At 35.8% G+C, this 20078-nt stretch overlaps 1 protein-coding gene across 2 annotated transcripts in view; it reads right to left on the bottom strand.

The window, feature by feature from the left end:
• TTC27 (tetratricopeptide repeat domain 27) overlaps window positions 1-20078 on the bottom strand; it is a 186949-nt gene that overhangs the window by 117602 nt on the left and 49269 nt on the right. For both annotated transcript variants that reach the window (XM_032653535.1, XM_032653536.1), the window contains exons 8-9: window positions 17906-18018; window positions 13598-13664 (exon numbers count right to left, since the gene is read on the bottom strand). In XM_032653535.1, coding sequence (XP_032509426.1) covers window positions 13598-13664; window positions 17906-18018 — 180 coding nt within the window. The remainder of the gene's footprint in view (window positions 1-13597; window positions 13665-17905; window positions 18019-20078) is intronic.

The raw sequence follows: 20078 nt of genomic DNA, 5'->3' as shown, positions 1-20078 counted from the left end.
CAGCACATTAAAAGGATCACACACCATGATCAAGTGGGGTTTATCCCAGGAATACAAGGATTCTTCAATACATGCAAATCAATGAATGTGATATAGCATATTAACAAATTGAAGAATAAGAACTATATGATCATCTCAATAGATGCAGAAAAACCTTTACACAAAATTCAACACCCATTTATGATAAAAACCCTCCAGAAAATGGGCCTAGAGGGAACTTAACTCAACATAATAAAGGCCAAATATGACAAACCCACAGCCAACATCGTCCTCAATGGTGAAATCTGATACCATTTCCACTAAGATCAGGAACAACACAAGGTTGCCCACTCTCACCACTATTATTCAACATAGTGTTTGAAGTTTTAACCACAGCAATCACAGAAGAAAAAGAAATAAAAAGAATCCAAACCTGAAAAGAAGAAGTAAAGCTGTCACTGCTTGCAGATGACATGATACTATACATAGAGAATCCTGAAGATGCTACCAGAAAACTACTAGAGCTAAGTAATGAATTTGGTAAAGTAGTGGGATACAAAATTAATGCACAGAAGTCTCTTGCATTCCTATACATTAAAGATGAAAAATCTGAAAGAGAAATTAAGGAAACACTCCCATTTACCATTGCAACAAAAATAATAAAATACCTAGGAATAAACCTACCTAGAGAGACAGAAGACCTGTATGCAGAAAACTGTAAGACATGAAAGAAAGAAATTAAAGATGATACCACCAGATGGAGAGATATACCATGTTCTTGGATTGGAAGAATCAACATTGTGAAAATGAGTATACAACCCAAAGCAATCTACAGATTCAATGCGATCTCTATTAAAAAATACCAACGTCATTTTTCACAGAACTAGAACAAAAGATTTCACAATTTGTATGGAAACACAAAAGACCCTGGATAGCCAAAGCAATCTTCTGAAAGAAAAACGGAGCTGGAGGAATCAGGCTCCCTGACTTCAGACTATACTACAAAGCTACAGTAATCAAGACAGCATGGTACTGGCACAAAAACAGAAAGATAGATCAATGGAACAGGATAGAAAGCCCAGAGATAAACCCATGCACATATGGTCACCTTATTTTTGATAAAGGAGGGAAGAATATATAACGGAGAAAAAACAGCCTCTTCAATAAGTGGTGCTGGGAAAACTGGACAGCTACATGTAAAAGAATGAAATTAGAACACTCCCTAACACCATACACAAAAGTAATCTCAAACTGGATTATAGACCTAAGAGTAAGGCCAGACACTATCAAACTCTTAGAGGAAAACATAGGCAGAACACTCTATGACACAAATCACAGCAAGATCCTTTTTGACCCACCTCCTAGAGAAATGGGAATAAAAACAAAAATTAAAAAATGGGACCTAATGAAACTCCAAAGCTTTGGCACAGCAAAGGAAACCATAAAGAAGATGAAAAGACAACCCTCAGAATGGGAGAAAATATTTGCACATGAAGCAATCGACAAAGGATTAATCTGCAAAATTTACAAGCAGGTCATGCAGCTTAGTATCAAAAAAACAAACAATCCAATCGAAAAATGGGTAGAAGACCTAAATAGACATTTCTCCAAAGAAGATATACAGATTGCCAACAAACACGTGACAGGATGCTCAACATCACTAATCATTAGAGAAATGCAAATCAAAACTATAATGCAGTATCCCCTAACACCGGTCAGAATGGCCATCATCAAAATATCTACAAACAATAAATGCTGGAGAGGGTGTGGAGAAAAGGGAACCCTCTTGCACTGTTGGTGGGAATGTAAATTGACACAGCCACTATGGAGAACAGTATGGAGGTTCCTTAAAAAACTACAAATAGAACTACCATATGACCCAGCAATCCCACTACTGGGCATGTACCCTGAGAAAACCATAATTCAAAAAGAATCATGTATCACAACGTTCACTGCAGCTCTATTAACAACATCAGGACATGGAAGCAACCTAAGTGCCCATCCACAGATGAACTGATAAAGAAGATGTGGCACATAGACAGAATGGAATATTACTCAGCCATAAAAAGAAACAAAAATGAATTATTTGTAGTGAGGTGGATGGACCTAGAGTCTGTCATACAGAGTGAAGTCAGAAAGAGAAAAATAAATACCGTATGCTAACACATATATATGGAATCTTAAAGAAAAAAAAAGGTCACGAAGAACTTAGGGGCAGGATGGGAATAAAGATGCATACCTACTAGAGAATGGGCTTGAGGACATGGGGAGGGAGGGGGAAGGGTAAGCTGGGACAAAGTGAGAGATTGGCATGGACATATATACAATACGAAACGTAAAATAGATAGCTAGTGGGAAGCAGCCGCATAGCACAGGGAGATCAGCTCAGTGCTTTGTGTCCACCTAGAGGGATGGGATAGGGAGGATGGGAGGGAGACACAAGAGGAAGGCGATATGGGGATGTAGGTACATGTAGAGGTAATTCACTTTGTTATAAAGCAGAAACTAACACACCACTGTAAAGCAATTATAGTCCAATAAAGATGTTAAAAAAAAAGAAAGAAAAAAGAAATTTGGTGTGTTCAATTAGCAGCAATTTGAGAATTAGGACAATTGCTACAGAACACTGTGCCTATTGCAACCATATACTTTTATGTGAAATGGAATTTCCACCATTTTCACATACCAGGGCAGAGGCCAGAAACCCCCTAAAAGTAAGTGGTAACATTTGTGTGTCTCTTTTTAAGAAAAGTTCTCTCATATCTCAAATCTCATTAACCAGAACTGCTGAAAGGTTACTCACTGAGTCAGTAGGCTTCTACAAGTGTATAATTTTTCATACACACTTTAACATTTCTATTGTTGTGAAAGTTGAAATAAACTCTTTTATTTATAGTTAGACTATTTTATAAGTTAAAGAATCAATCCACTTCAGCAATTGTTGATAAGAAGTGTAACAAGATACCTTGAGAGCAAAAGGGAGACAGCTCTGCACGCCTCAGTAGGAGTTTCTCACTAAACTATGCCACCTGAGCTGATGCTTGGGCTCAGACCAGAAAGGGAGTTGTAATCATCTGTTGATGACATCTGAGGAAATGCCAGTAACTACTTGAAAAAGTCAGTGAATACCACTTTAACTTACATTAAAAAGTAAATTTTAATATTATGACACACTATACAGAAGGCATGATTTTACTTAGCTAACAATTTCCCACCATATGCAACATTACCCTCATTTCCAGATAAGTAGCCAAGAAAATTATGTACCACCATCAAAGAGGATCTGGAGTGTTGTTTCTATTAAAAACAAATTTCCTTTCATTCTTATCATTATACATTTCAAATACTCTTCTTCCAGAGGTCACTAGGACCCTTTACATGACAGACAGCCAGTCTGCTCCTTTAAATATGAAGGAACTTTCACATAGTTGCTTTTTCTACACGTAAATCAAGGCAACTCAGAGCTCTCCTGTGGATGCATAGTTGTTTGGCTACACTAAAGGCAAATCAACGCCAACCCAGGTCAGGCTGACCTTATAAAAGTAAGGAACAAAGAAATATTATTAAAAAAACAAAACTATTCCCCCTTCTAAACGAACTGTTTAAAAGAGCATTCGTTGTGAAAATCAGTACCAAATAACTTTAAATTCCAAATGTAGTCTATAAATCATTCCCAGTAGAACAGCAGTCCAAATGCCCTGTCCTTGCTCTCTAGACCATTTAAAATCTGTCTCAAAGCTATTTTTCCCCCAAGTCTTACTACTGCCTTAAACAAACCTTCCAACACAGCCAAATGAACCCAGTGCAGCTCACACATGGCCATCTCTTTGCCTTTGCTGGTGTTATCACTCCATCTAGATCCCATCTGTCTTTCAAGGCCCCTCTAATCCTCCCTTAGTGAACAAAGCCTTCTTTGACTGCTCTGTTCTAAATATTTTCTTCTTTTCTAAGCAGTTAGGGGATTTATTTATCTGTGCTATCAATTTGTAGTTTAAATTGCCTGGTACTGCTAATTACATTTTCATAAGTTTATCTGATCTTGGCTAAATTAAAAATTCCATGAAGGCAAGGCTTATGTTTTATACCTTTATTTCTTCCACAGTATCTAGCAGCATGCTTGGCAAATCCTGAGATTCTGGGTCTCCTGCTATTACAACGCACTCAAAGTTCTTTTCTCCAGTCTGCAAATTTTCACATAGAAAGCAGACAGCAGAAAGATCAAGCTGATGGTCATTTGGTTGCCTCAAAAAAGAAAGATCTCCTGCATTCTGGAGATGCCAGTTCATCAGTACCAGATGCACCTTTCACATGGTCATGAAAAGCAGACCTATTTAAAGCATACAAATTATTTTTGAACTGGATTTTTCATCCTTTAACACCATGTGAATTCATAATGTCAAAAGGCCTAACACCTGTAGCTTCAATGATGGCCAAAAGCCGAAGCACAAAGCCATGAGTCTGAGTAAGACTCCTCAATATCAAATGTATCAACATCTTAGCTATAAGCCCCATATATTTCTCCTATCTGGGGACTGGAAGCTCCACTAAGGAGCTTTTCTTTCTTAAGGTTTTTTCCTTCACCTTACATTAAAGCTCTCCATTATCACCACCTAATAAACAACAAGATTCACTTTAAAAGTAAAATATACACAATGATGTCAGTGTCGTTTATTCCTTAAAATCGTTTATCTAATAACATTTAAATGATTTTGCTCTTGCCCAAAATGCTTTTCAGATTTTTTTATTATTTGATATACAAAGAAGATTAAAAGTAACTAAAGTGCAAGTTATAAAGTATAATATAAGCACCTGTGAATCTGGGACTGGTTTTTTTGTCGTTGTTTTTGCCATACCTTGCGGCATGTGAGAATCTTACTTCTCAAACAAGGGATCGAACCCGCGTCCCCTGCATTGGAAGTGTGGAGTCTCAACCACTGGACTGCCAGGGAAGTCCCTGGGACTGGTTTTTTAACCTATCATTACCTTTATAAAACTCATCCATGTTGTTACTTACAGCTATAGTTCATTTATTTTCACTTCACTGTTGTATAATATTTCATACTTGTGATATAAGACATCACAGTTTATTTATCCCTTCTCCTGTCAACATTTAGGCTGTTTACAGTTTGTTTGCCATTACAAACACTGCTATTGTTAAACATTCTTATACACATCCACTAATGCACGTGCATGAGTTTCTTAGGTGTACTTCTAAGACTGGAATTTCTAGAACACCTGTTATACACAACTTCTTGGTGTTTTTGGACATCTCTCTGATGTGGATAAACATGGATTACATTATTTTTTAATTCTGCTTTTTAATTTCAAGTTATTTCTAGAAGTTACATTTTCTCTCCCAAATCATGAACATCTAATAACTAACATAAGTTGCTAGGTTATCTTTGTGATTATATCCTATATTTCTGTAAACGTTTCACACATAGCTGTTATACATTATGAATGAGAAAACTGCAATTCATCCTTTAATCTGTTGTTTGTTGACTCTCAACCACAGTGGCTTGCCTTCTCTTCTGTTTATTGATCTTTAATTATGAGCTCACCGCTCAATTTTTATTTTGGGTTTAGGAGATGTTTTCCTCTAGACAGACTGGTTTCTGCTGCCACAGTCAAGCAGCACCATGCATTCACGATCGCTTCAGACTTGCTTGCTTCAGTCTTAGCTCAGTGGAAAGTTCTGAAAGTGCTATTACTTCAGGTAACTCCATCCCTCACGGCTGCCTGCCGAGGCCTCCGCTCCCTGCCTCTCATTGCTGGCCCTGACCCCAGCTGCTAACATCTCTGAGTGTCTATGCACATATGTACGTGTTTAAATCAGGTCTGAAGACTCCTTAGACACCTTTTCTACCTCTTATGAGATTAGCAGTGTCTTAACACCGTGAAAGCCTCTGCTCTCTGGTCCAGGAGTCCCCCTTCTTCCTTTTATTTTAAGCCACGTCTTTAAATTTCGTAGCTCCTCCCTATTTCCTTTGCTGCTAAAGACAATATGGGGCAAGACAAGGTTGAAACCCAGTAAGAGACACAGGGAGACGGACCGAAGTTTAAAGGTAGCCTGAGTATGCTCCAGAGAGCCTGTGTATATCTTCAACCCCAAATAAGGATGGTTATCTAGCAATGAGGCAATAATGCACTTTGCTCATTTTCCATATAGTTTTGTGCCAGAGGTCTTTCAACTTTTTATTTTCAAATTTATTTTCTTCTTCAGAAAAGTTCTGAGAATAATACAAAGAATTCCCATACACCCTTCACCCAAGTGTTAACATTTTGCCACACAACCAATAGTCTGATCTGCAGGCCCAATACCGATTCTACTAAAGATGGCATTTACAGATTTAAAATAATTAAATTCTACTAATTAACTACTTTTATGTCCATTAACACAAGAAGTTACCTGAAAACATATATTAGTACCTCACTTTATTTTATTGTATACACAAGTTTCCTGCCCTGTGCACTACATTCATCCTAACTATCTTTCTATTTGTTGTTTCTGTTGACTCTCAATCATGAGAGGGAAAAAATTCAATTCAATAAACATTTTAATATCGACAACCTGTGTTGGATGCTAAGAATCAAAGGGACCCCCAACTGGAGATCTATACAGTATATCCATCCACTCAATTTTAGGGTTTCTTTTGAACACAAGTTTCCAAAAATATTTGGGTAAAACTAGCTTGATTTTGCCTTGAAAAAGAAGTAAGCTTCATACTGAATGTGAACACTGAGCAATTTCCCATTGGGAATTTGTTCTTCTCCTTCTACATTCTTTCCATTTAACACTTTAGGTAGGTTGAGTATTTCTGGTGTACTTCATAAATTGATGATAAGGACTAATCTACACGGAAACCGAAATCTACTTTGACAAACTAATCCATCTTAAATATTACAGCTCTAAATAACATACATGCATTTTCCCTTTTAGTTATTCTTAGTGACTTTAATGAAGTATATGATAGGTACAATAAAATAAACCCATATTTAGTATAGTGTTTGATCTGTGTCGACAAATGTATACACCACAAACATCAAGATATACAAAATTTCTATCAGCCACAAAAATTCCCTGGTTTCCTTGCACCTCTTTGCAATCAATCTGTGATCTATTTTCTGTGATTATGATTTAGTTTTGCCTATTCTAGAACTCTAATGAAATGGAATCATACAATCTGGCTTCTTTAACTCAAAATCATGTTTTTCAGATTTCATCCACATTGTTGCATGTATCAATACATCCTTTTATTGCTGAGTATTATTTCTTTAGATGGATATACTGCAATTTATTATTTCCTTGTTGATGGACATTGGCACTGTTTCCAGTTTTAAGCTATTATGCATTAAACAACTATGAACATTTGTGTAAGTCTTTGTGGAGCCACATACTTTCATTTCACATAGACAAATACCTAGAGGTGGGATTGATGATTAACTGTATGAGAAAATGCCAAACTGTGTTCCAAAGTGGTTGTGCCATTTTATGTCACATTACATTTACAATGTATGAGAATTCCAACTACTCTGTATGGTAATATACCTTTTAAGTGGTGTATAGTGGTATATTGTTGCGGTTTTAATTTGCATTTTCCCAATGACTAGTGATATTAACAATCTTTCATTCTCTTAATGGTCATTCATATAACCTAATGTCACCAGGTAGTTTATTTTGCTTGTTTTTTTGTATTTTGTCTATAGTTTTTAATTTTTATCTGCAGACAGATGGGTCCAAAGAGCTTACTTGGCCATCACAGAAGCAAAAGTATTCCAAACAAATTTTAGAATCATCTTGTCAATTTCTGCAAAAATAGAAAAGAGAAGGGGGTTCTCCTGGATTCCAATTGCTACTGGATTTAAATTATAGCTCAATTTTGGGAGAACTGTCAACTCAATATTAAGCCTTCCAATCCATGAACATGGTAAGTCTCTCCATTTATTCTGATCTTCAATTTCTTAAAGCAATATTTGTCATTTTCAGTGTACGGGTCTTACACTTTAGTCAAATTCATCACTAAACATTTGCTGTTTTTATGCTATTGTAAGTAGTTTTAAAATTGCTTTCCCAATTATTCACTGCTAGTATATATAAACATAACTGACTTTTTTATATTGACCTTGCATTCTCAGACCTTGCTTATTAGTTCCAGTAGCTTTCATGTCTATTCTTTATAGAGTTTCCCTATGTAACGAATTGTGCTATCTATGCAAAATGATAATCTTATATCTTCCTTTCCAATCTGCACTCCCTTTGCATCTTCTTAATGTTTTGTTGCACTAGCTGGGATTTCCAGTTCAATGAAGAATAGAAGTGCCACTTTCCTGATCTTAGAGGAAAAACTAGTTTTTCATCAATAATAATTTTAACTCTGATTTTTCATAGATACCCTTTATCAGGTTGATATTGTCTTCTATTCATAGTTTACTAAGTTTTTACAATGAAAGAGTGTTGAATTTTTTCAAATGCTAAAATAAATAAATATAATGAGATAATCATTCAGCTTTCCTCCTTTACTACATTATAAGATGAATTGCAATGACTGTTTAATGTTAAACCAATTTTGCATTCCTGAGATAAACACTTATTTGGTCATAACTTACTATCCTTTTTATATACTGCTGTTTCATATATGTATTTTGCCCCAGATTTGTGGTTGTTTACAATGAGAGTTCAAATGCAGTACCAGTTACTCAAACATGGCTAGAAATAGACCCACAAATAAGCATTAACCTTAAGCCATGGTTAACTGTGAAGAAAGAAATCTAGCAGTTACCAGAGTAGATGATGGTAAGAAAAGAGCCATGTAAGATCCCACAAATCCTATTACTCATTATTCTTTCTCTGTCTATTCTTGAAGTAAGATATATACAAGTAACCTAGTTCAATTCCAATCAAAAAAAAATATTTTAAGCCTCTGTTTAATAACAGTTAACCCACAAACTGAAACAAAACATACCCATCTCCTGCTTCTTTAAAAGTTACCAAGTTATGACCCAGATATAGCTACAAGGCTCATGATCCGAATGCCTGTTAAATTAAAATGCATGAGTAACATCTGGGGAGACAAGTATTCAAACCAGAAAGAAAATCAAAATCCTGGGTTATCCTGCTTAATATAGACATGTCAACATGTAATGCAAAGTATCATGACTATCTCACAGTTATATTGCCTATCTTAAAAAATTAAAATTAAGAAATAAGTATGCCCTAGAAGAAAAAAAGGTATAATTTTTCTCTTCAAAAATGGTTAGCAAACTATTTTAATTCCATAGTTAAGTACTTATTAAGTAGCCTTAAAATTAACAGCAGAAAGAGAAAATACATACAATATAATGTGTAACTTTCAAAGGTCTTTTTCCATTTTTCATTTACAGAGACCTTGGGGCTTCAGGCAGACAGTGAGAAGGCAGGCTGCCAGTACCAATTCACACTTAAGCAGAACTTTTGCCAATGAAAACTGAAACACCTGTATGAATTAACTAAATTTTCCCATTTTCAACAATGAAAGGAAATTAAAGGCATTACTGAATGTCACTGACTTGGCTCATCTGAAAGGAAATAACGTAGACAACACAGCTAATTTTAAATTATCAAGCCGACACAACATAAATGACTCTCTAGAACAATGTGAGTTATTTTTACTATGACTCATTCAGTTTTCCTGAAATGTGAGGAAAGAATATCTCAGGAAGAGCATTACATAATAACAATATTAAAAAGGTGAAGTATTCTTCTTGGGAAAATCTTCTGCCATTGCTGAATTAAAACTTTTTCCCAACATATCTCACATATATTTCAACATGCTACACCAACCTGGAAACAGTGGCAAAAATTCTTCCAAAAAAGAGATTTCACCATTATTTTAGTAAACTTTAGGATAGCACATGAAAACTGAACAAAATTCAGGACCAATAAGCCATTCATTTGTTCAGTAAGTATAAATCAAATGTTCAATAACTGTCATTCCTGTCCCTCCAAGTGCTCACAATACTCTGGTAGGGGACTGAGATTTCTACAGGACTTGCTCTTCTATCAACAGAGGAAGACACCTCACAGCCTCAAGAGTTCACAACTCCAGACCCCGGGCCACCACGTCACAGCCAGAGCATGGAAACGTATGCTCAGGAAGGAAGAGGATGCTGCTTCTTTCCTCTCTACTCCCTTCTCTTCCACATCTACAGCCAATTCCAAACCGGCCTTACCCACTTAGGAAGTCCTATTCCTTGAAAACAGTAGCGCGCTCCTACAAACCAGCAACCAGATAAGCTGACTCATTCCTGAATGCTATGGGGGCATCAGGCTCTATCTACCCACTCTGAAGTATTTTCACATACATCCTGTAATTTGATCCTCAAAACAAGTTTTCAGTGCCGAGGGAGGGACACATCACTCCTTCCCTCATTTCACTGAAGAGGAAGATGAAATAAGTGGTTATCCTAAGGATACACCAGGTAGTACGCTGGGTGGTAGTACTACCTATATTATGGAACTAAGTGGAGCAATGCAGCACCTTGCTGCAGGACAGAAATAAATCCTGTTTCTGGTTCTAGTGTACTTCATTCATTCCTGCATTTTGCATACTTTTCTTGAGCAACAACTGTGAGTAAAGCATTGAAGCACTGCAGTAGGCCTTGTAGAAGACCCAGAGAAGAACAGAGACCAGTGCCTAAAACTGGAAGTTTATAGCCTTATGGGGAAGATAAGACATACACATAAATAATTACAATACTGTAAGCCCAAATATGATCCTTGTTAAAAGAGAGTTCAGAAGCAGGGTAGCACTTAAAAGTGGTCCCTCTTGTCTCAAACACTCCTCTGGAGTTATATAGGATATAAATAAAGAATATTTATGTCCAGGACATACAGTTATATAGGATATAAATTTTAGTGAAATTCTTCATTGAAACCAGGGGCCACCTTATTACCCACTTCAGAATCATGCACAAAGAAGGGATAAGAGGAAGGACTGAATGACAAAAGGAAGAGCTGATCTGGGTTTTTCTGGTGTATTCCGTATGCTTCCTTTGGGATAAGAAATGGAATGGGTGGTGCACAGCCCAAAGCATGCTTGGGGCTCCTCAAAGCCCTCCTCACTATAAGTTCCTTGCCTTACTTCTTACCAATTAAACATTTACTTGGCATTAACAAACTCATCTCTTTAGAAGAGTTAGGCCTGGCACTATAAAGCACTGTCACTGAACAGCTTTCCTCGAAAAAGTGATCAGTCCTCAGGTCAGTGCTGACTTGGAAGAGAGCTGGAGGAGGAGAGCAGAAAACTTATGTATTATAAAGCCCTGGGGGGAAAGTATGAAACCTGAGTTTACGACCTTCATTGCAAGTTAGGAGGGATGAGTCACCTACCATCACAGGTTACCAGAGTTAATTACTTCAGAAGCACCTCACTGTGTAGAGGAACAAGAACAGGAAAAGAAGAAAGAAAGAAAGAGAGAAAGAGAAAAGAATCAGAAAAGAAATAAGAAAAGGTTAAAGAAAAGAATACACCCCACCCACAAAAAACACTAAAAAAAAAGTTAACTGCTTGAATGTAAATAGAGTGTTTTAATGTCATTTCAGGATAACTGTGGATAATCTACATTCCACAATAATCTGTTTATGAAGCCAATCCCAAGAAGGCGTTACTGCTGACCACTGTCCCCATGAGAGGACAGCAGGAATACTTCCTATCATATGCTGCATCCTGTTTAGCTCAGTCATCAGAAGAAACACAAGCATCCTGGTCATCATTTATCATCTAGATACTTGGTGACTGTCCCCATCCAGCTCTGTACTTCCTTACACTGACTCAAGCTCCCCATCATTCCAGACCCTCCGTGTCCTTTCCTGTGCCTCACATCAGGAAGATCCATGTTCAACATCACCTTCCCATTGAGATCTTCCCCCACCTTCTTGTCTAAAACAGCCAACCCCGGGCTTCCCTGGTGGCGCAGTGGTTGAGAGTCCGCCTGCCGATGCAGGGGACACGGGTTCGTGCCCCGGTCCGGGAAGATCCCACAGGCTCTACGCGTCCGGAGCCTGAGCTCCGCAACGGGAGAGGCCACAGCAGTGAGAGGCCCACGTAACACAAAAAAACAAATAAATAAATAAAATAAAACAGCCATCCCCAACCCATTCTTATTCCCTTATACTGTTTTATATTTACACTGAGCACTTCTATTAAATATCTATTTCTTTTTTTGTCTACTGTGTTATTTCCCTCACAAGAGTGTAAACTGATGTAAACTCCAAGAGGGAAAAGACTGTTTACTGCTGTATCTCCAATAACCAGCACAATGCCTGGTAGATATTAAGTATTCAATCGATATTAGCTGAATGAATAAATGGGAGGTACATAACAATTTTTAAAATATATCTTTTAAAAACTGTTTAACACTTTACTTGTCAAATTCCCTATAGCATATGTAATGACTAATTAGGGACATTCTACATAGTTACCTAAACACTCATATGCTATAATGAAAAACAGCAGATTTCTAAGAATACTTAAGTGAGAAAATAAAACAGGCACCCAGAGGACTCAGAAGATTAACATCCAACCAGTTCCAAAACTGTATGTAGAAAATAGTAACTTGCAAAATTTATTTTACAGTACAAAGTAAGCTAGCTTTCCTTTCTACCAGATAAAAGTGCTTTATTTTTGCCTTATCTGAAAAATAACTAAGGAAGAAAACACCAGAATTCTAACTTGATCCCTAACTATGATAATAAAAATGTCTTTGAAAAAATGATGTATCTTAAGCAACTTGTGTTCATTAAAGACGTGTGTATCTTCTTCTTATCCATAAAGCTAAAAAGATACTGACTGACCTCTTGCTCTCTGACTTTCCTCTTCTAGAAAAGCCTTCTTTGATCATGAATCCTCAAACATCGATTACTCTATCTTCCCTTTTCACTGACATTCTTCTCTAACTGTGGTCTTCATCTATCAACTTTATTTTCTTACACCCCATTCCCTCCTTAATTCTCTGTAGTGAGGTGACTACCCAGCTATTCCACTGAAACTGTCATAGAGATAAGCAACGCAAAACATCAAAGCCTCAGCCTTTCCTTCAGACTGCTCTCCACTGCTGAACGCTGACAAGTACCCCTGGCTCTTGACACTGCCTCCTGCCTCAGCCTCCAAAACCCATTCCCTCTGCTGGTTCTCCTCCTCGCTCTCTGAAGTCCTCTTTCTCATCACATCCATGTCGCATCACCTTCAATCTGAGACGAAAGAGTTGCACACTATACTGGCTTTGGAGTAAAGGTTCAAACTCTTGCTCTGTCACTTCATTTATTCATTCAACAAGTATTTATTGAGCACCTATTATGTGTGAGATACTGGACTAGGCCCTGGGATCAAACAAAGAGCAAGAAATATTTGGTCACCGCTCCCAAATCTAAGCAAGTGCAAAGAAAAATGCTTATGTCTAAATCAGCAGCAAGATATATGCAGCTTGGAAACTAAAATGATGAGCTTTTTTCCCCTCAATTTCCTTAGGTGGCAGTGTTTCATCATGAGCAATCTGAGGCAAGAATATACCAGAGGCAAAATAATTTACAAGGAAAAAAAGAAAGAAAAAAAGAAATGGAGAGGAAAGAGACATTACTCACGGATGTAAACGCCAGCAGCTCCTCTTCAGTTAACTTATGCACTGGGTTATTCTTTTGGAGATTTGTGCTTTATATTGAAAAAAAAAAGCAAATTAATTCCAGAATGCATGTCATAATGAATGAAATATAATTTTTAAAAGGCAAGTAAACTATACTTACATATTTGAAAGCACATATTTTAATATTACTGCATTGTATAGAAATGTAGAGATGAGTGTGCCAAAGATAAGTACAAAAAGTAATAAAATGCTGAGAAATGAAATGTGGTTGGTGTACAAAATATCAACACAATTTATTTTATAAGAAAAAAATGAAACCCAATCTGTGTCATTCCACAAAGAAAATGAAAAGAATATAGCAACAACTCCTATTTATCAAACTCATACAAAAAAAAAATTTAGTATCACCATGAGACAGGCAAAAATTAAGAAGTTGTCAAAGAGGCAGATGATTTGATTGGATAATTTTGGAAAACAATTTAGCATTATCTTGTAAAGTGAACATTCATATATCCTAATCTCAGTAATTCCAGCCTAGGTATAGAGCTGAGAGAAATTCTTCAACAGGTGTACCAGGAATCATACACACGAATATCCATAGTAATATTGTGTGTAATAGGAAAAATCTGTTAACAATCCAGATGTCCAAAAAAGAAACCAATAAATTGTAAAGTATTCACCCAATGGAATGTTATACAGCAAAGTAAATTTCAGCTATGTATAACAACATGGATGAGTCACAGAAAGACACTAGTGAGAGAAAAAAGCAAATCACAGAAGACTACATATAGTAAGATAGCGCTTTTATAAAGCGTGAAAACAAACAAAATGAAGCCACTGACTTAGAGGTATAAAACATGTGAATAAATACATTTTTTGAAAAGGCAAGAAAAAGACAAAATTCAGGACAGTGATTACCTTTTAAAGAGAGGCAGGAAGATGAGATGGGAAAGAAGCACACAGACTGAGCAAGTGGTATTTGCAATCTTCTAGTTTTTAAATTGGGTGGTGGTTTCAGTTTATTATTATATTATATAACTTATATTTATATATTACATAAGTTATTTTGTATGCAAATATTACTTGTATTAAGAATGAAAAGAAAATACCACCTCACAAAATAGTACCACTTCCTCATAATTTTCCATACTGTTGGAGGATTTTATAATGCGCATAAAATATTTACATAATAATTGTTAAATGAACATATTGTTGGTCAAAAAAAATAAATGAATGGAAGGAAGGAATTATAAAATCATTTTATGTTGTACACCTGAAATTAATACAATGTTATTTCTCAAATTTACCTCATCTGAAAACATACACACACACAATACGCACATACATACTTAGACATTTCTAGTTTGATTGCACAAAGGAATTATGTATTAGTTGGCAAGATGATCCAAATAACCCCTAAGGTCCTTTTGGTTCTGATACTATGACTCTGATAAGTGAACAAAAACAAAAGTCATTCTAAAATAAGAACCTCAACCAAAATGGATGAAAATTCATCCCTCACATACAAAATTCCAATCTTAACTTCACTGCATAAAGTATATACATAAAGTTGAAATGCTACAGGCTCATTACAAGTAATTATGATACAGTAACTGAATCAGGCCACCACTCTTCACTGTAACTTACTAACTTAGGCTTAGAATATATTACTCTGCATATCTGAAAATCAGACTATTAATTCAAAAGGAATTACCCTTCTCACTCCAGTTGTCTGAATTACTGAAGGATTGCTGTATTTTAAGGAATTTCTCCCACAGTTACTTTACATAAAAGCAATCAGGTACATTGATGTATGAGACACGTGGCCTCCAGGTAAAATCAAATTCAAGCAGGAGGCCAGTGAAGCAAAGGAGTTGAAGAAAAAGAGCATGAAGCTGGCCCCACAGTTTGTTTGGTCAATCCACCATCTATATGAATTCCCCCTATGTCTCCTTTCCAAAGAACCCAGCCCACCACAATGTCCAAATCACCTCTTCACAGGGGTTAGTGGCCACGGAGGTCACGCAGAGATCAGACAGTATAATAAAATCACGACCCCCACATGCAAATCATCAATTCACGGATGTTCCAACCCAGGGGTTTATAAAGTGCATCAGATGCCCCAAGATTCAGAATATAATCAAGTAGTTTCTACCAAACAATGAAGATTTAAACTGCCCATGAAATCCATTCAGCACTTTTAATTGTTCTATATATTGAGATTCTACCAAGATCATATTTGGGGGAAAAAAAGTATTTGAAGACAAGCATTTTCTTGGTTTTTCAGTCCTCTCTCAACTGTGAAGTCAAACTCAATAAAGCTAAAGCACAACTGAGAGAAGCCTGGAATATATATATTGGGTTTGATTTAGTTTCCTGTTGAGTTGACAATTATGTTTCCCAAAATAATCTTTTAAGAAATAGCATAAAGGAAAACTCAGAATTTGGGTCCGTAAAACCTGGATTCAAGCCCTAAATGCTGTACTGTAATTCTGGATTGAGTCACTTTGCCATTTGAACCCTGATTTCCCATCTGAAAAATGGAGAAAAACAACAACCTCTAGGACTGTTAGAACATTAATGAGGGATAGTGTGAAAGTACATGGCATAATTCCTAGCACATAACATTGCTTGTAAATGATTGCTGTTTATATTATTTATATACTAAGTATCATGAATTGAACAAATAATTCTTTGGCAGTAAGCATAAATTCTGTCACTGGATGAATTAATGTGATAAGACAACTGATTTGGATTAGAAATAGAACTCTGCATGAGTGATTCTTTTTAATCAAACAAAAGGGGACTGAGAACTGAATTTAACTTTTGTATAAATGAAAACCTACTGTTAGTGTAAAGGAGATAAAATGCTATGAGGTGAACACAGAAAGATAAGTTCTACTGAGCTAAAACACAAACTTTTTTATAAATGCTCCCTCTATTAAATTGCCTATTACTAATTTAACCAGTCTCAATATTATAACTTTGTGAAATATCCTATTTTGAACATTACTAAATCTCCAGATGAGAAACGGGATATTTATATACTCTAAAAGACCATGTTAATAACAAAAGTTGAAAAAGAGTAACTTTACATTGGAGAAGCCTGGCAGACCCCACTTTAATCATGTGATCAAACTTAACATGGCCAGTAGAGGAACAAATCAAAATTGTTTTCCACCTGCTGGGATGCAGTAAGAACCATAAAACCTCCATTTTCTGATACCCCTGATAATGATACAAAATGTGAAACTAATCCTTTTTTTTTTTAAATCAGACAAATTCAAACTGAGAGTAAGCCTACAGAATAACTGGCTTATAAATTTCAGGTGTCAAGATCATGAAAGTCAAGCAAAAATGAAGAACTATTCCAGATTGATAGAAACTAAAGGGACATGACAACTAAATGTAACACATATGTTCTAGACTGGATCCTGTGCTATAAAGGAGATTATTGGGACAACTAGCAAAACTTGAATGGGGTCTGAGTAGGAAGTAACAGTAAAGTATGAATGTTAAATTTCCTGATTTTGATAGCTGTATTATGGCTATGCACAAAAGCTCCCTTGTTTGTTGAAAACACACACTAAAGTATTCAGGGGTGATAGAATATCATGTCGGAAAATTATTCTCAAAAAAGTTATTTCCAATGCCTTGCCCTTGCAACTTTTTTCCATATTTGAAATTATTTCAAAATAGAAAAATAAAATAAAATGAAAAACTATTTCTACCACATATAAGGTTCTCTTGTATTAAAAAAAAATTCTAGGGACTTCCCTAGAGGTCTAGTGGTTAAGACTTCACCTTCCAATGCAGGGTGTGCGGGTTTGATCTCTGGTCGGGAAGCGAAGATCCCACAAGCCTCAGGGCCAAAAAGACAAAACATAAAACAGAAGCAATATTGTAACAAATTTGATAAAGATTTTAAAAATGGTCCACATCAAAAAATCTTTAAAATATAAAATAAAATAAAAAATAATTCCATACTCTGAACGTAAATATCCTCAAAGGTCAAAACAGTCACCTATCCTAAATACTTCATTAAGAGTCTATTCCTAGCCAAGGTTAACCAAAGAAATTTTGTTTATGAAGAAAAGAGAAGGATAAGTATACCAACTTACAGGAGATTCCTGAGATTCCTCATCTCTAACCCTTTAATTGGTTGCCCAACTATTCTTCATCTTCATAAGCCATGACAAGATTCTCTATTCATCCACAACTCTGGGGACCTGCTCGAACAAAGATTTCCCCAACACAAGAGAACCAATATGCTAGAAGTTCAAGGTAGCCAAGTAAGTCATTAACTCACCAGATTCCAAGGATAACAGCAAGCTCTTCAGCACACAGGTCAGGCATCTGAGACTGTTCACAATCTGCTAACTTTATCTCATTTAGAACAGTATCATCATTGAGCTCAATATTCTGGTGGAATACAAAAGAAACTACTTAGAACAAAAAATTAATTCTGATTCATTCAACAGACTATACACAACAGATTGCTGGTGGGATAACATCTTTTTTTTTTTTTTTTTTGGGATAACATCTTTTTGATCAAGATTTTACAATGTCTATATATGGTCAATAGGCTGCTTCTTGTGAAACACATATTTGGGGACAATTTACTGTGCAGAAATGGAGGACACACATCTATACCTCAGGATGCACTGACAACATCAATAATAGGGAATGACTGCTATTGTTGATTCAGCCTAGTAGGCAAAAGCCCCTCTAACACATCAGGATTCAAAACCAGATCTTTCTACTCTGATTCTAAATTATAATCTAAAACATCAACTGCCAACTCTGTTTCTCAATAGGATTTAGAATAGGCAAAACAATTTGAGAAAGGAATAAAACCTGAAGACTTAGAGAACTTGGTAGAGTACTTGATTTCAGAATCACTACAAAGCCAAGACAGTGTTGTACTAGCATGAAGACAGACATACAGATGAAAGGAATAGAATAAAGTCCAAAATTTTAGACCCATGTTGTATGGTCAATTGATTTTCAAAGGTGTCTAGGTGAGTCAAACAAAGGAATGGTTTTTCAATAAATGATGTTAGAACAACTGTATATCCATCTGGGAAAAAATGACCCTCCGTCCTGATCTCACACAATACACAAAAATTAAATCAAAATTAATCAGAGACCTTACTGTAGAAGCTAACACTAAAAAACTTCTAGGAAAAAAAATCATAGGAGAAAAGCTTTGCCACTTTGGGGTAGGGAGACAGTCCTTAATTAGGACACAAAATACTCAAACCATCAAAGAAAAGCTTAATAAACTGGACTTCAGCAAATTAAAACTTCTGCTCTTTGAAAACATTGTTAAGAAAATGAAAAGCCAAGTTACAGACTCAGAGAACATATTCACAAAACAAATATCTGAAAAAAGGCTTGTATTCAGAATATGGAATTACAACTTAAGAAGATAAACAACCCAACATAAAAATGGACAAAAGATTTGTACAGACACTTCACAAAAGAATGGGCAGTAAGCACATAAAAAGATCCTCAACAACAGTAGTCAAAAGGGAAATACCAATTAAAATCAGAATGAACTACTAGTACACACACATTAGAATAGATAAAATTTAAAAGACTGACAATACGAATTGTTGACAAGGATCTGGAACAATTAGAACTTTCATACATTGCTGGTAGAAATGTAAAATGGTACAACCATAGAAAACAGTTTGCTAGTTTCTTATAATAAACATATTTACCATATGAACTATCAGTTCCACTCCTATGTAGTTACCTATGAGAAACAAAAACATATGTCCACCCAAAAACATGTGTGTGTGTGTATATATATATATATGTATATAAATTTAAAAGTGTTCATAGTTTTATCTGTAATAACCCTAAACTGGAAACAACCCAAATGTCTGTCAACAGGTAAACAGATTAAAAAGAAAAATTATGCTATATGCATTTAATGAAATTCTAATCAGAAATAAAAAGCAAGTACTGACACATCCAACTACATAGATATATCTCAACTGCTGAGCAAAAGAGGCCAGATACAAAAGAGTACATACTGTAGGATTCCAGTCACATGAAATTCTAGAAAAGGCAAACTACCTGTAGCCACAGAAAGCAGATCAATGACTGTTTAGGGCCAGAGAGGATAGGGAATTAACTGCAAAGGGGCAGGATGGAACTTTCTAGGGTAATGAAATGTATCTTGACTGTAATGGTTGTGTGTATATATTTTTCAAATCTCAGCAAACTGTACAATTAAAAATTTTCTGTGTATAAGTTATATCTCAATAAAATGGATTTTTTAAAAAATTAATCATCAAAAAATAGTAAAATCACGATGAGAAACCACTACACACAACTCACCAGAATAGCAAAAAAAATTTACCAAGCACTGGCAAGGATGCAGAGCAGCTGGTACTCTCATATATTGATGGTGGGAATGTGAAATAGTACAACCACTTTGGAAAACACTTTGGCAGTTTCTCAAGTTGAAA

This window comes from Phocoena sinus, chromosome 13 (assembly GCF_008692025.1).
Source record: "Phocoena sinus isolate mPhoSin1 chromosome 13, mPhoSin1.pri, whole genome shotgun sequence".
Taxonomy (NCBI): domain Eukaryota; kingdom Metazoa; phylum Chordata; class Mammalia; order Artiodactyla; family Phocoenidae; genus Phocoena; species Phocoena sinus.
This window is presented reverse-complemented; position numbering and strand designations above follow the sequence as displayed.